This window comes from Nyctereutes procyonoides, unplaced genomic scaffold (assembly GCF_905146905.1).
Source record: "Nyctereutes procyonoides isolate TBG_1078 unplaced genomic scaffold, NYPRO_anot_genome, whole genome shotgun sequence".
Classification (NCBI taxonomy): Eukaryota; Metazoa; Chordata; class Mammalia; order Carnivora; family Canidae; genus Nyctereutes; species Nyctereutes procyonoides.
This window is the reverse complement of record NW_026575047.1, coordinates 8,259,519-8,277,312: the sequence shown is the minus strand read 5'-3', so window position 1 is coordinate 8,277,312 and position 17,794 is coordinate 8,259,519. Positions and strand designations below refer to the sequence as shown.

The 17,794-nt window shown below is 37.5% G+C and overlaps 1 protein-coding gene and 1 pseudogene across 2 annotated transcripts in view; both read right to left on the bottom strand.

Annotated features, from left to right (window-relative positions):
* The window catches only part of STIM2 (stromal interaction molecule 2), a 140,522-nt gene that overhangs the window by 51,482 nt on the left and 71,246 nt on the right, over window positions 1-17,794 (bottom strand). For both annotated transcript variants that reach the window (XM_055326599.1, XM_055326600.1), the window contains exon 3: window positions 5,414-5,528. In XM_055326599.1, the coding sequence (XP_055182574.1) occupies window positions 5,414-5,528 (115 nt within the window). The remainder of the gene's footprint in view (window positions 1-5,413; window positions 5,529-17,794) is intronic.
* On the bottom strand, window positions 14,788-16,730 carry LOC129510531 (non-histone chromosomal protein HMG-14-like; annotated as a pseudogene).

Below are 17,794 nucleotides of genomic sequence, written 5' to 3'. Positions count from 1 at the left end.
AAACAACCTTGAATTACATATTATTGATAGAGATACATTCTAATCTCTATACCAGCAGTTTCCAAACCTTTTCAGAGGAATCGCTTTTTGTTTCCTAACAAAAATCTTAAACAGAAACAAAATACACCAGATAAAAGCAGATTCCTGCATATTCAGCCTGCCCTGTCCCTGAGATACCTCCAGGGTACCTGGGGCTTGTCAGGCTATGATTTAAAAACCACTGATCTAGCAACAATACCTTGTCTTTACATGACCGTTTATAAATAATAAATGTCTCACATGGACTGAGAAAATCAATTAGGTCACTCTAAACCAGCTAGGAGAGGTTTTACTCATTTCTCTCTCCTCCCATGCAGCTGTGTTAGTAGGAACCCTAAAGCTACTCCTCCCACGTGCTACTCCCCTAGGAGGTGATGTGAGAGACCAGGGTTTGGAGAAAAAAAAGCCTACAGTATGTAATTTAGGCCAACTCTGGTGACTCGGGGAAATCTCACCATCATGATGGCAAAATCTTAGGGGGTGGAAATTAAGGTGAAAGCCCAAGGAAAAAGAAATCTAAAAGGTTACCCTAACTTGGAAAGGCTTTAAACCAAAACAAAACAACACAAAACATGCTCACAGATCACAAAAGATCTCACCAAAATCCCTAGGGTCAGAAACCAAAACTGAGTTTAAGGACAGAGTCCCCATCGAGTTTGGATACATTAATAAAATAAACAAAGAACCCCTGCTCTCCGAGGCTGCCTTTCTCACAGGCAGGAGTAAGAAAGGAGACCAACATAACAAATAATTATACGATATCTTAGAAGATGACACATGATATGGGAAAAAGAAAATGTGAAGCTGAGTAAGTGAGAGAGGACTGCCAAAATATAAGGGTACAAGTGGGGAGACAGGAGTGTGATCTGTGGTCTTAAATAGAATAGTGAGGGTGGGCCTCACAGAGGGTCCATGGGAACATCTGTGGTCCTGCAGTTGTGGCACAGCAAGGAGTCCAGCTAGGATAGAGCACCGTGAGTGACAGAGACTGGCAGGACCCAACAGGGAAGAGAAGAGGCAGTAGGGGAGGGCGGATCATGTAGAGGCTTAAAGATCTCTATAAAGATATTAGCTTTTACTCTGAGCCACCACAGGGCAGGGAGAAAATCTGATTTGTATTTTAAACAGATTACTCTGCTAAGTGAAGTCCCGAATGCAGCAGAGCACAAGCATACACAGGGAGACCATGAGGCAGCTACTACAATTACCCAGGCAAGAGATGGGAGCTGAACCAGGGTGGAAGCACAACAGGTGGTAGATAACAAGTGATCAGGTCTTTTTTCCTTCATTCAAACACAGTTAAGTGGGTTCCACTCAAATTATCACATATCCAAAATCTAAAATATACTAGTAGCAACAGACACTGTAACGGCTTTCTAATGGCTTTAGCAATGCCTCCACACTGCAGAGAGATTTCATATGCAGCCATAGCTTGTTTGAGCTCACTTCTATTTACTGCACTTCACTAATACGGCGCAGACGCTGCCTTCTACACACTGAAGGTCTGTGGCAACCCTGCACCAAGAAAGTCAACAGCACCATGTGTCCAATAGCATTTGTTCACTTGATGTCTCTGTGCCACATTTTCCTACTTCTCAAAATGTTTCAAACTTTCTCGTGATTATTATATTTGTTATGGTGATTAACGATCTCTCTGTTATTACTGTCACTATTCTGGGGTGCCAAACAGCACCCACAGAGGATGACAAACTTGATTTTCTTTATTTTTACTCTGTGATTTTAAAATATTTTCTACTCAATTTTGTTTTTGAGAGCAGTTTTAGTTCACAGCAAAACTGAATGGAAAGTAGGGAGATTTCCCATATGCCCCCTACTCCACACCTAGATGACCTCCTTAATTATCAACATCCCGCACCAGAGTGGTACATTTCTTACAGCTGATGAACCTATGCTCACACATCACCATCCAATATGCACAGTTTATGCCGGGGTTCACTCCGTGCTATACGTTCTATGGTATGGACAAACACGTAATGACATGTATCTACCATAAGAGTTTCATACAGAATAGTTTCACTGCCCTAAAAATCCTCTATGCGCTGCCTTTTCACCCCTCCATCCACCCTAACCCCTGGCAATTGCTAATCTTTTTACAATGAAAAACTTAATTAATAATTGTTGTGTGTGTTCTGACTGCTCCATCAACTGGCTACTCCCCCCACTCTCCCTCTCCTGGGGCCTATTCCCGAGATGCAACAATACTGATATTAGGTCAATTAATGACCCTACAATATATTCTCTGAGTGTTCAAGTGAAAGGAAGAATGATAAGGCTCTCACTTGAAATCGAAAGCTAAAAATGATCAAGCCTAGAGAGGAAGGCATGTCAAAAGCCGAGACAGGCTGAAAGCTAGGTCTCTTGCGCCAGTCGGCCAAGTGGTCAATGGAAAGCAAAGCTCTTGAAAAAAATTAAAAATGCTACTCCAGTGAACACACAAATGATAAGAAAAAGAAACAGTCTTATTATTGATATGGGGTAAGTTTTAGTGGTGCGGATAGAAGATCAAACCAACCACGATGTTCCCTTAAGCCAAAGCCTAACCTGGAACAAGACCTTAACTCTCTTCAATGCTGTGAAGACTAAGAGGTAAGGAAGCCCTAGAAGGAAAACCTGAAGCTAACAGAGGTTAGGTCATGTGGTTTAAGAAATCATCTCCATAACATAAAAGCACAAGGTAGAGCAGCAAGTGCTAATACAGAAGCCGCAGCAAGTTATCCAGAAAATAAGTAATAAAAGCTGCTCCACTAAACAACAGATATTCAGTGCAGATGAAACAGCCTTATATTGGAAGATGCCATCTGGGACTTTTGCAGCTAGAGAAGAGAAATCAATGCCTGGCTTCAAAGCTTCAAAGAACAGGCTGATTCTTTTGTTAGGGGCTAATGAAACTGGTGAATTTAAAGGCAATGCTCATTTACCATTATGAAAATCCCCGGGCCCTGAAGAATTATGCTAAATGTACCCTGCCTGGGATCTATAAATGGAACAACAAACCCTTGATGACAACACATCTGTTTACAACATAGTTCACTGAATATTTTAAGCCCACTGTTCTGCTGCTCAGAAAAAAAAAAAAATTCCTTTCAAAATATTACCACTCACTCACGATGCACCTGGTCACCCAAGAGCTCTGACGGAGATTGAACCATGAGATTAATGTTGTTCTCATGCCTGCTAACTAACACAACATCCATTCAACAGCCCATGATATATCAAGGGATATATATCAAGGATATATATCAAGGGATATTCCTTATATCAAGGAATAATTTCTGCTTTCAAGTTTTATTGTTTAAGAAATACATTTTTATAAGGCTAGAGCTGCCATAGATAGTGATGCCTCTGATGGATCTGGGGAAGAAGTAAATTAAAACCCTTCAGGAAAGGATTCACCACTCTAAATGCCATTAAGAACATTTGTGATTCATGGGAAGAAGGTTCTACATTAACAGGAGTTTGGAAGAAGGTGATTCTGACTCTAATGGATGACATTGAGGGGTTCAAGACTTCAGTGGAGAAGTAGCTGCAGATGTGGTGGAAAAGCCAAGAGAATGAGGATGAGACGTGGGGCCTGAAGAAGGGACTGGATTGCTGCTGCTTCACGATAAAACTTGAAAGGATGGGAATTACCTCTTACACATGACCAGAAAAAGTGGTTTCCCGAGATGGAATCTACTCTTGGTAAAAACACGGTAAGGACTATTGAAATGACAACAAAGGATTTAGAAATATTACATACACCTGGTTGATAAAGCAGGGGCAGGGTTTGCAATTATGACAAAAGTTCTCCAATGTGTAAAATGCTATCTAAAAGCACTGCAGGCTACAAAGAAATTGCTCACAAAAGGAAGAATCAATCAATGTGGCAAACCTCATTGTCCTATTTTAAGAACTTGCCACAGCCACCCCAACCTTCAGCAAGCAGCACCCTGATCAGCCAGCAGCCACAACACAGAGGCAAGACCTCCACCCGCAGAAAAATTACAACTTGCTGAAAGCTCAGATGATGATTAGCATTTTTTAGCAATGAGGTATTTTATAATTAAAGTAGACACATCATTTTTTTTAGACATTATGCTATCGCACACTTCATAGAATACAGTATAACATAAACAGAACTTTTAGATGCACTGGGAAACCAGAAAACTTCTTTGACCTGCTTCACTGCGATATTTGATTTATTGTGGTGGTATGTGCAGTATCTCCAAGGCATACCTGTAAGTGGATTAAGTTTTTCTCAGTTTTCCACCATTCTAGCACTTTCTCCCAAATGAAATTTATGTTCTTTCATTCCTAGTACTACCCAAATTCCTATTACTTAAAAATGGTATGGGGCAGGGAAATGGAGAGACAGATTTTTAAGTGTATGTATCTTTCATTTAAGTATTTTTTTCCTTTTTTCTTCTTCCCAGTGTATTTTAACAGATGCCTCTGTTAAAAAGTAAGAAGAAAAATGTAAGCAAGCTATAAACTTTCTTGTACATTAATAAAAATAACTGAGCATTGATGGGATAGTTTTCTGTATTTTCCCATTTCCAAATTTTACCATAGCCAGTCTAGTAAACTTTATGATGTCTTTATCCTCCTATGCGGTAGTCTGTCCCATCTTCCTCTCCTTTCCTTTCATTATTCAAAGTTGCAGAGGAAAATATATACAACATAAATGTTTGACTGGTAAAAGAATAGAAACATAAAAACAATACGAAAACAACATTTGGTGGACTTTGTTACTCGAAAATAAAATAAGAAGCAGCGTAACAGACTTCCTTTTTTTTTTTTTTTTTTGTAGCTTTCTAGTATTAGGGATCAAGTTGAGATTTTAGGTCACACACTTTTCCTGCCTTAAGCAATTACTGTGAGACAGCTTGAGGATCTGAAGGCAGAAAAGTGGTAAAATATAAATTATAGAGCTTTATCATGCAACTAATAGAAGACTTCATAAATTTATTTCAGGAAAAGCTTAAAAGTTCTTTGCCTTCTGAAGACTTTAGGACTATTCGCGATAACTGACAAAACAACTTTGGAATCCATGTTTATTTGATAAATCCTTTATAATAATGTTACTTAACAGCTGAAGCAAAGCTCCACAACCTCAAGCTATCAGACATGCATGATCTTACTTCTTACAGTATAAGGTATCAAATTATCTGAAAACAGGCTGACCCTTAATGAATTGTTAAGAAAGATAAAAATAATTTTTCAAAGTCAAAAGTGAAAAAATTATTTACTAAAATATAAATATCCTCAATAAAAATGTTATTTTGATTTTTTCACAAAATCGTATGCAATTAGTGAGTTAACAGTGGCTAAGCAGGGCAGACGAGCAGGGGAAGGATTCGGTTCACAGTCTTACCTTCTGATGTTTTCCATCGTTTCCATAAATCCTCAACAGTTATATGCTTATCTTCTCTGTGCAGATGGCTGTGTTTATTAGTAGCATCTTTATATTTCATATCTTCTCTGATAAACTATGAAAGAGAAAACACTAAATTAACTAAACTTAAATTCACCATTTTACAATCTCTGTAAACTCAGAAACAAAATTTTGAAATCCAGTGGATGGTAATTTTCAGATAATTATTGGTACATTTTTGGGATTTTATACTCATATTATCCTTACATGTTTATAAAATGTATTTAATAAAATGTCTTCTACTACTAACCATAACAACAACAATAAAAGTATCTATTTAATGCTCATTATTTACCAGGTTCTATCCTATATTACAATATCTATATCTACACACACACATACATTCTTAACTTCATGACAATTCTATATTATCTATCTCCATTTTATAGATGAGAAAACCAAGACCCAAAGAAGTAAAATAATTTGCCCAAGGTTGAAAAAATAACAAAAGCAGAGCTAAGTATATTATGATTAACAGCATATTATATATAACATATATAATACTTGCACTTAGGGACAGAGGTGTCTCAAAAATACAATAAATACTAACCTCAATCACTGCCTCATTATTTGTGTTCTTCTACCTGAGAAGCTATTACAGTTGAGAGGCTTTTGACTACAGTGTTCAGAACTAAAGTATTTTGTGAAACCCAAGTAGATCCTCTACTATTATTACTTTAAAATAGAGAAAATGGACTAAAATTTTCTTTCCTAAAAACCAACCTGCTCTGTATTCATTATATAAAATCCTTCAGATGCTCCCCACTGTCTCACAAATAAAAAGTAGCTTGCTTTTTATTTGGAAGAAGGAGAAGTAAACTCCTTTTATGGTTTATATACCATTTTCCAATCCTATCCCCAACAGTATTTTCAGGCTGATCTCTTGACACTTTCCCCATATAAACTCATTATTCTAATTCTATAAAACAAATAGGTTTTTAAATTATTTTTTTTAGGTTTTTAAATTATTATGCTTTTTCTATCTCATCTCTGATTTTTGTTTTGCTATTAGTTTACTTAATATCTTTATTGATTTTTTCTGATTTCAAAAATATAAGATCACACAAGAGTATTTCAGAAATCCATAATGGAGAAAGTGAATATTCCCTACAGTTCCGAACACCAGAGGCATGTTTTTCTGATTTTAATATACTAACAATGAACATCATTTTCGAAGGCTAAATTTTGCTGTCATTTTCTGCTAAAAAAAATTTTTAAATAGCTGTATAATATTGAGAAATCACTTCACTTTTCTGAGATTTAATAACCTTAGCCACAAAATGAAAAAACGATGTTTTAGGATTAACACACTTCTCAATACATGGTCATGAGACTGGTGTTGGTCAGCAAACTGATACCAGTCTACAATATGGACAGAAATGGAGAGAAGCCATTTAGAAACCTTTCTAGCAATTAGAAATTTTTAAAGAATCTGACCCAAGCATGTGATAAATGTACTTACTATATGTAGGCCCCATCTATAATGAACTGGAAATGAAAACTCTGATCCTTCACCATAGACACTTTGAAAAGCAGTAACAAGGTCTATTCTAGTGTTCATATATTTTGTTATTCTATTTTTTTTATTTTGCTATTCTAAATAGTGCCTCACTCTTTTTTTCTAAATACCCTTCTTAATAGTTATTTTTAAAGTGGCCTGCTTCATTGCTCCAACACCCCTCTATTTCATATTTTTCTGATTTCCTATTTCTGTCCATTCCTCTTTGTTCTTTCTGATACCTTCAGAATCCAGTAGATATACCTGGAAAAATCACTGTCACTGAGATGTTCAGAAACTGCCCCTTAGCTTGGAAAAGATTCAAGAGCTAGAGAGAAATTCTAGAATGAAAAGCAGGATGACGAAAAAAGCAGGGAGGAAGCCTGCCTTGGAAATGGTCCAGTCAGTTGGAACAAATGGCAACTGTTTCATATTTGTGATACATGAGAAAAGAAAAAAAAGTCCTAGGAAATTCTCTTCACTACATGAACACAAAGAACCTAAAAGTAGAGTTTTGTGACTTTAGGATCAATGTGTTTCAGAAAATAAAGTTAATTTCCATATATAGCCTAGATGAGGCATTCTAGCTACTGAGCTATTTTAGAAAGTCTAGGATGAGCGTGTAGATATCTGCCCAAATATATGCTTAACAAAATAAAAGAATTAAGATATCAAAAAAAGGGCAATTAAGAAAAAAGCTCAGGAAGATTACCTAGAACTCATTTAATATAAAAGAATTACCTGGGTCCCAAGAAGGTTGGGTCAAAACAAAAGCACAGAATTGTATTTTCCCTGAAATTACCTTTAAAAATAATATATGCTTCGGTTTTAAAACATGATCCCAAGATAACACAATTCATAACAAACCACATTGAAGCATATTCTGTATCTCATATATCTTCAACATTTTGATCACAAATGTGACTAGAAAGCACGAGAATTACTCTATGTTGAAACTAAGTTAGAAGGAATGCCTGGGTGGCTCAGCTGGTTAAGCCTCTGCCTTTGGCTCAGGGTATAATCCCAGGTCCTGGGATCCAGCCCCACATCAGGTTCCCTGCTCAGTGGAGAGTCTGCTTCTTCCTATCTCTGTGCCTGTTGCTCCCTCGGCTTGTGCTCTCTTTCTGCCAAATAAATAAAATCTTAAAAGAAAGAAACTAGGTTGGAAAAATTTTAACTGAACCAGATACACTAAAACTCATCAGCTTCCATTTAACCCTCTTTCCAGTGTTTCCTACTGACTATTCTGACTGTTCAGACTTTTCTAAAACTTCACAGGAAACTGCAAATTATAGAAATGAGGCAGGCTATAGAAATTTTAAAAAGTCACCAGTAATTGAAAATGCATGAGAAAATGACAAATCCTTCTTGTTGAAATGAGTGAATTGGAAAACAATGTGAAATTCTAGGAGGTAAATCCTCAAGTAATGTACTACAAATAACATAGAGTTCCTTGGTAAACATGTCCAAATATGTACCTAGTTATACCTACTATAGGAAAGGCTGAATGACAATACAAATACAGAAGTACTCAAATAAATGACTACTGACTATTCTTCTCAAAAACAATCACACAGATGGTTCTTTTAAATATATATACCTAGTTTCAGGAAGTTAGCTTTTAGATGACAAGCTGATTTCAATTCCTTGTATCTCTAACATATATATTATTTTGTATTCTGTATTTATATTTTATATTTGTGATGCTATATATTTCCTCTTTCATTTTTTATATCTGCATTTATATTTTGTATTTTGTATTTGTGTTATTTTTATGACGGTGTTTAATAGAAACTGATACAGACACATTTTAGGGCTCTCTCCCTACCAACATTAGTGTACATCTCTGAATGTGTTCAATCATCCCTGCTCAATTTATCACCATTGCCACAGCTATGTGACTAAAGGATGGACACTTGACCCAGAAGAAAACAATCCAGATCATGACCAGGATGAGAGGATTCTATTTCACAAGAAAATGCAATTCAGACCATAAAAGAAAGGCTGGGTCACTTGGTGATGGTTCAAGGTGATAAGGAAGCTGGTATTGAAGGTACCATTTTATGAACAGTCAAGACCACGTACAGAGGAAGCCAAAACACAGAGACAGAAAATAATGAAAGAGAACAGAGAGAGAAAGAAATGGTACCAGGAAGTGCCTAGATTCTTGGTGACTTCCAGTTTCAGTTCCTCCGGAGGCCTGAGCTACACAATTCTTGTCCTGATTTCCGTGACGTAACAATGATACATAGGTGTTTCCCCTTTTATTTTTAAATATACAATTTTAAGATCTCAATACCCAAGGAGAAGTGATTTATCATCAGAGTTAATAAGCACTCAGATGGTGGAGTGTGAGAGACTATACTCAAAATCTGACTCCCCTACTTGTATTCTTTTTAGCCTCACATTTCTCCTTTGTACAGGCAGGAAAATAAAATTACCCACCACATATGGTTATGAAGAAGATTAAACTAAAAATTCATACTTAGTACATAGAAGTGCTAGACAATAAAAATAATTTTGGGGATCCCTGGGTGGCGCAGCAGTCTGGCGCCTGCCTTTGGCCTAGGGCGTGATCCTGGAGACCCGGGATCGAATCCCACGTCGGGCTCCCGGTGCATGGAGCCTGCTTCTCCCTCTGCCTATGTCTCTGCCTCTCTCTCTTTCTCTCTTTCTCTCTCTGTGTGTGTGTGTGTGACTATCATAAATAAAAATTAAAAAAAAACCTTAAAAAAATAATAATAATTTCAGTTGTTATTGCAGTTGAACTTTAAAGCCTGAGTAAATTAGTTTCACCCTGACTAGACGTTAAGTTAATATACATTTTGGAAAATATCAGACATTTACAGAGCTACAATTTTCCAATACTTTTAAAACTACCGTTTTAGACATTGTGAAACAAAATACATAACACAGAGATGAAGAAGAAAACCACAACCTTTTCACTGACAATGTAGGCAGAGATTTTCCCAAAGGACACCTGTCATCAAAACAACACAGTGTCCAAGGTCTGATATGTGAGTCAGCTAAAGCAAATGGGTTCCTGGAAAAAAACTGCAGGGTCTTCCTGTCTTGAAAATAATACTAAAATAGCTTAGTATAATGTCTCAGGGGAAAGAATGCATAACCAGAAAGGAGTACTATTATCCACACTTGTACAGATGAAAAAGCTAAGGCTAAGGGAGGGTTGACAATTTCTTCAATTTGATATAGTGATTTAGGAACAAAATACCAAAGTAAATTTTAAAGAATTCCAAAATTTAAATCCTTCACCACTATTCACACCACTATCCTAACCTGGATGTCTTGAAAAATGCACTGATTCCCAAATTCTAAGAAATGACACCATGCTAATAATAAAGCATGAATTGCCCATGTTTCTTCATCCCAAAACTGAGCATAGTGGTGGAAAGCACAGCCTCAACCTTCAGACCATGAATATTTCAAATGTTCTATTTGCTGTATGACCTTAATAAACTACTTTCCTCTCTGCTTCAGTTTTCTGAACAGCAAATGGTAATAATCATATATCAAAGGGTTGTGAAGATTAAGTGACTTATTTCATATGAAGTGTAAAGAAGAGTGCTTGGTATGTAGTAAACACTCAATAACATCAGCTATTTTGTGTAAATTGTTTCTTTTTTTAAAATAAGGAGTTAAATCTTTGCCTTTACATGAACACTGTATCATTTCTTGAAGTGGTGGAAGATAACTTTGAGGCGCGACAAAACACCACTGATAATCACTTATCTAACTGCAATAATATCAAATCTTGCTTGACACCCATCACATAAAATGCTGTAACAATGCAGAGATACGGACGGGCTACTACTAAGATATTTGTCTTAATAACTCTGATCTTATCGTCTACGATGGATGATGACACACAAAAACATAAGAGAACACAGGCAAACTGGAATATGTTTTCATGGAATTAAGAATGAAAAAGGTAAATCATTTAACATCTGAGAAAAAGTTCTTCAAATCCTAAATTCAAGTATTTTCTTTTTCAAACATTAAAATTCTATACAAAAGAAAACTCCAAACTGATTTGAACAGTTTCTTCACCTTAACACAGCCTAACTTTACACTTTTGCCCAGTTCCTACAGTTCTATATCAGACCTTAACCCATTCCCTAAGCTTCCAACATCAAAAACCCCATTTACCCACAATAAATGTAATAACGACCTCCTTAGGGTCCTGCTCTGTTCGGTAGTCTTTAGTGACTACCGATCAGCCCTTGCATGGAAGGAAGCCACAGGAGCCAAGGGAAAAAGACACACAAAAAATTGAGAGGAAAAAAATCCCTGAAGATTACACATGACAGGGAATAGTGCTTGCTCCAACAAGACAGAATGGAAAACCTAATTTGTAGATCCTCAAGTAAAATACTAAGAAGGGTTTTGCCCTAGGAAATACTGAGGAATACTAACACCAGACTATACATTGATTCTGCCCCCCAAAAAGCTTATAAATACAAGCCAGTGGAATTAAACGGTTTCCACATAACCTAACCATTCCCTAGAATAAAGCTTAAGAATACAATGTATACAAAATATTCAGTACCCAACAAGGTAAAACCCACAATGTCTAACACCAAATGAAAAATTGCCAGGTACGTGAAGATACAGAAAAAACAACCAACAACTAAGAGAAAAGTCAATCAAAACCAATTCAAACCAATTGAAAAGGTGAGAGAATTAATGAACAAAGGCATTAAAAGTTATCATAGCTATATTCTACCTATTTAAGAAGTCAGAATAAATACAGAGCATGTTAATGGAGACATGAAGGACTGAAGTGGTTTTTTTTTAAAGACCCAAATCAAAATTCTAAACATTAAAACTGCAGTGACTGAGATGAAAAATACACTAAATGAGATTAATAATAAACATGACAGATGGAAATATCAGCAAACTTAAATACAACAAGCATGAGAAACTATTCAAATCAGAGAGTGAACTGTGGGACAATGTCAAGTAGCCTAACATAAGTGTAATTGGTGTACATAAGGAGCCCAAGAGGGAGTGACAAAAAAATATATACTTGAAGAATGACCAAAATTTTTCCAAATTTTATTAAGATTATAAACCCACAGATCCCAGAAGATCAATATACCTCAAGATAAGAAACACAAAGAACACTGCACCAATTTACATCAGAATCAAATGGCTTAAGACCAGGGATAAAGAGAGTCATCTAAAAGCAACTGGGTGAGAGAGGGGAGATAAAAGACACAAAAGATACAGAGGAACAGATATAAGGGACAGCAGAATTTTTGTCAGACAACAATACAATCCAGAAACCACTCATGAGGGAAGCATATTAAAACATGAAAGAAAAAAACCATTAACCTACAACTCTTACCTAGCAAAAACATCCTCCAAAAATGAAGGCAAAATAAAAACTTTTTTGGACATACAAACAGTAAGAGTTTATCACAGGAAGTCCTGTACTGCCAGAAATGTTTTTAAAAACCCTGTAAGCAGAAGGAAAATAATACCAGATGGAAATCTGAGCAGGGTAAGAACAATTCTGGAGGAATAACAGAGGCAAAAGCTTAAGGGAGTTCAAGAAAGAACGAGATGAGAAAAACAGTATACAAATCCTTTGGAGGGAACTTGTTGGAAAAGGACAAAGTAATGGCACCATAACCAAAGGGAGAAACAGGAGAAGTTTTTATACTATTATGTTTATGATGTGGGAAAACAATGGCAGGTTTGCATCAGATGGGAACGATCCAGCAGAAAATGGAAAATTGCTGAAGTATTGTCCTGGAGTTGCCAAGGGGAGATGAGAGACGAGGTGGAGGGCTCAAGTAGAAGAATTCACTTTTGCAAGGAGCACAAACCAACAAGTAACGGAGCACAAATCAACAGTAACAGGAGAGAATATATAGTTTATAGCCAAAACTGAAGGTAGATGAACATCCCCAGGGGCCCTATACGACCTCTGACAAGGAGAGGAGAAAAACTTCCCCACCCCAATCCTAAGATCTCTGGTTAGTTATCACATCATTGGATAAGACGTTAAGCATACCACAAAGTATGGGAAATTAACTAACAATGGGAAAGTAAAGGAAAATTACTGACCAATTATACTTAATAGATTTTATACAACACAAAGAATTCTCTTCACTATCTTCTACAAAAGAAATTAACAGTTTCAAAATCTGAAGACCAAAATCTTCTATATCACAATTGAGGCAGGTGGAAGATATATGGGTATGTACCTTTGTCAAAATTCATGAAACTGTATAGCTAAAACTTCTGTACTGAATTGAATGTAAAATATACCTCAAATATTTAAACCATCAAGAATTTCAAGAAACTCATGACCTTTTATGGACACAATTTTATTCATTAAAAAGATATTATTTATTCTAATACTGCTCATCTCTTATGATCACTAAGCCAACCTCTAAGAGATTACACTAATTTGCCACATATTATACTTTGCAAATGTCTTTTTATCATTTTTTTGGTTTTTCAGGGTAGAAGATTTAAAAAACTTCCATTACTGAGACTCAAGGTTATAACTATAACCAGGGATCCCTGGGTGGCTTAGCGGTTCAGCGCCTGCCTTTGGCCCACGGTGTGATCCTGGAGTCCTGGAATCGAGTCCCATGTTGGGCTCCCAGCATGGAGCCTGCTTCTCCCTTTGCCTGTGTCTCTGCCTCTCTCTCCCTCTCTATGTCTATCATGAATGAATGAATGAATGAATGAATGAATGAATGAATGAATCTTTAAAAAAAAATTACTATAACCAATTACTTTGTGTTTTTGGTGGTTTAGTTTTGTCACAATTGAGATTTTATTAGTTGCTTATTTTTTGTTAGTACAAAGGCATTTCCATTTCTACACAGTTCTTCATGTATGTACCAAAATCCTAAAAAAAAAAAAAATCACACCTTGCAATTCTTTTCTAAGCAGTTATTCCAGTGACTTTCCAGCTTAAAATCTGTAAATTTTCCTTAACAGGATATCAAGCACAAATATCTTCAAATATTGTATGATGTTACACAGTTAAGTCCCACAAATTCACAATTCAGTATCATACACACTACATACTGGAATTTTAATCTATCACAGCACATTAACAAAGTTACTAGGAAAACTGGACTACACTACAGCCAAAGATGTTACAGAGTATACAAAATTCAGACAGGGAGAGCCAAGATCAAGGAGCAGCTTTCTTGAGGAAACAATTTTACCAAAAGCAACACAGGAACAGAAGTAATTTAAAATGTTTAAGATAGGGATCTCTGGGTGGTGCAGCGGTTTGGCGCCTGCCTTTGGCCCAGGGCGCGATCCTGGAGACCTGGGGTCGAATCCCACGTCGGGCTCCCGGTGCATGGAGCCTGTTTCTCCCTCTGCCTGTGTCTCTGCCTCTCTCTCTCATTCTATGTGACTATCATAAATAAATAAAAATTTAAAAAAAATAAAATAAAATAAAATGTTTAAGATATATTACACTCACAGCAGACTTCAAACTGCCACTTAGTATGCTTTGTGTTCTAGTATATAAAGACTACCCCTATCTACAGAATGCCAGGCTGACACCCAAGACAATCAAAGCCTCCCATACCCAATATCCCAATATTTTCTTGCTGTACCAAAAAATGAACAACTAAGAAATGATTTTACTTCTTAAAAAAGCACTTACTCATAAAAAATGGGATAAGGTGGGAGTCTCTCCTTAAAAATATTTCTAGAGCTACGAAAAAAATGTATTTACAAAACAGCTGATAAAAATATTCCTCTGGATTGTATAAGAAGGGAGAGAGAGACTACTGATAAGACATGGCATATGATATTAAGCAAACTTGGCTTCTTTCTCTCCTGCTGCATCAGAGGCAGACTCTCCTCATTTTTAGTTTCTCTGTTTTCTGTAGGTAAGTCTTGTCTTCATGAGCCTCTTCAGCCTTTTTCCTCTTTGTGTCCATTTTCCCTTTTATTTGCACTTTTTTTTTAATTTGCACTTTTTTAACTGAAGATTTATCCTTTCCTGCTGCCATTTTTGGATTGGCTTCCACTTCTGCAGAAGCAGGTTTAGATGACAACCTTGCTGACCCTCCTCTTGGCTCCTCCTTTATTGCCCCCTCAGCAGAGATGACCTTCCTCTTGGGCACCACAGTGGTGGTGGTGGGGCAGGCATGGGCAGGTGCGTGCAGCCCCTGGCATGCCAAATGCCTTCACAAAGCTGAAATGCCTGGCCACTGTCACTCCTTCTGTCCCCGCTAGTGGCTAGAATCCCTGTAACCCACTTCTCTGAATAGGACAATCCTATACTGGTATTCCAGGAACACTGGCTTGCTGGGCCTCCTAGTGATAGCCTACTGAAGGAGTTCAAGTTCCCTCTATCACCACACACATATGCTATATAACTAAGGTGAGACAAGTAAAACACAGAGCTGGCTGACATAGGAAATGAAATGGAAATAGGATCAAGCTAAACTAGAAAGCAAAGCAAGGGATTTTTCTGGCTTTGAAGAATGATGGAAGAAAACACAAAAATAAACAGGGAAGCTTTATATGGATGAAGTTCCATTTCAGCTAAATATTAAAACTAATCTTATAAGATAGATAGAACATGCAAAATGGGAAAGGAAGAGAATTAGAGAAATCATGAGTGAAAGGCCTCTCCGGGCATGAAAATACAGATATGTACAAAGAGCAATCTGTCAGCAGTTCACTTTGGGAAGAGTAAAGAGTGTATCAAGCAGCTGCAGAGTAAATGACAATGGCTAGAAGGATAGATTATGCCCAGACTATAAAAGGACTTAAATGCCAAATTAAGAAGTCTAGGCTGGACACCTGGGTGGCTCAGTGGTTGAGCGTCTGCCTTTGGCTCAGGGCTTGATCCCAGGGTCCTGGGATCGAGTCCCACATCAGGCTTCCTGCAGGGAGCCTGCTTCTCCCTCTGCCTGTGTCTCTGCCTCTCTCTTTCTTTCTCTCTCTCTTTCATGAATAAATAAAATCTTTTAAAAAAAAAAGTCTAGACTATATGTTGTAGACTATAGTAGTACTTCTCAAGGTGTGATCAACTCCATGCTAACGTCAGTGTTCAGAACACAGCTGAAATAAGTTAAGTCTATTAAAGGCATGTTCAACTAATGATTTTTTTAAAAAGATTTTATTTACTTATTCATGAGAGACTCAGAGAGAGAGAGAGAGAAAGAGAGAGAGAGAGAGAGAGAGAGGGAGAGAGGGGCGCAGAGACACAGGCAGAGGGAGAAGCAGGCTCCATGCAGGGAGCCCGACGTGGGACTCTATCCTGGGTCTCCAGGATCACACTCCGGAGTAAAGAAGGTGCTAAACTGCTGAGCCACCCGGGCTGCCCAACTAATGATATTTTCAACTTAGAATGGGTTCACTGGGATATAATCCTATTGTAAGATTTTTCTCCAGAGCACTCTGTTCCTCTTAACCAGGCCCACCCTCAGGGGGAACTAGTTAACCAGAGCCCAACCTGCAGGGGTATTACCAGAGCCTAACGGACGAGGCTCAAAACTCAATCCTACCAGGCTCTAGCCCTCCAGAGGGAAAAGAGTAATACCCAACTCCAACTCACTCTAGCCATCCTGTCTCACCTAAGGGAAAAGAAAAAGACCAAAACTGAGAAATACTTGTGAAGGTCACAGTCCAGAACCATAGGTTCACTAAAAGACTGGAACGTAATCATGAGACTACAGAACACCCCCCCCCCATCTTACTACAGGCCTATTTACAGCAGTTTTTTTTTACCTCATACACCATGTTTAGCTCTAGCTCTAGAGAAAAAATGACAAGGCATACCAGAAGGCAAAAGATACCATTTGAAGAGACAGAACAAGCATCAAAACCAGACATAGTAGGGACTGATCAGATGAGGTATTTAAAACAATCAAGATTAATACGCTGAGGATTCTAGTAAAGTAGACCATATATAAGAATGGATAAGCAATATAAGCAGAGATGGAAATCCTAAGAAAGAACCAGAAAGAGATACTACAGAGCAGTGGAACACAAATTAAGAATTCTTTTGATGGCTGGGATCCCTGGGTGGCACAGCGGTTTGGCGCCTGCCTTTGGCCCAGGGCGCGATCTGGAGACCCGGAATCGAATCCCACGTCGGGCTCCCGGTGCATGGAGCCTGCTTCTCCCTCTGCCTGTGTCTCTGCATCTCTCTCTCTCTCTGTGTGTGACTATCATAAATAAATTTAAAAAAATTAAAAAAAAAAAAGAATTCTTTTGATGGGCCTATCAGTAGACTAGGCACAGCTGGAGAAAAACTCTCTGCCCCAGCAGATAGATATATCAATAGAAACCCAGAAAACCAAACAGCAAAAAGACTGAAAAAAACCAGAACAGAGGATCCGAGGACTGTGAAACAACTCCAAAAAAGTATAACATACGTGTAATGGGAGTGCCAGGAGAAGAAACAGAGAAAGAACAGAAGAAATGCCTGAAACAGTAAAGACCGAGAAGGTCTAGGGTAGTGAAGATACCCAGTATGATATTTTAATGGTGAGTCCATGTCATTATATATTTGTCCAAACCCAGAGAATATGCAACACCAAAAACAAACCCTAAGGACAACTCTGGACTTTGAGTGATTACAACATATCAGCATAGGTTAGTCCTTGGTTAAAAATGTACCAGACCAGTCTGGTAGGTGATGCTAACAAAGAAAGAGAATGCACCCAGTGTGTGTGGGTAGGACTGGATACGGGAAATCTCTGTGTCTCCTTCTCAATTTTGTTGTAAACCTAAACTGCTCTTAAAATTAAAAAAAGAAAAAGAAGAAAAAAAAATCCTATGGAACACATACACTTTAGGGT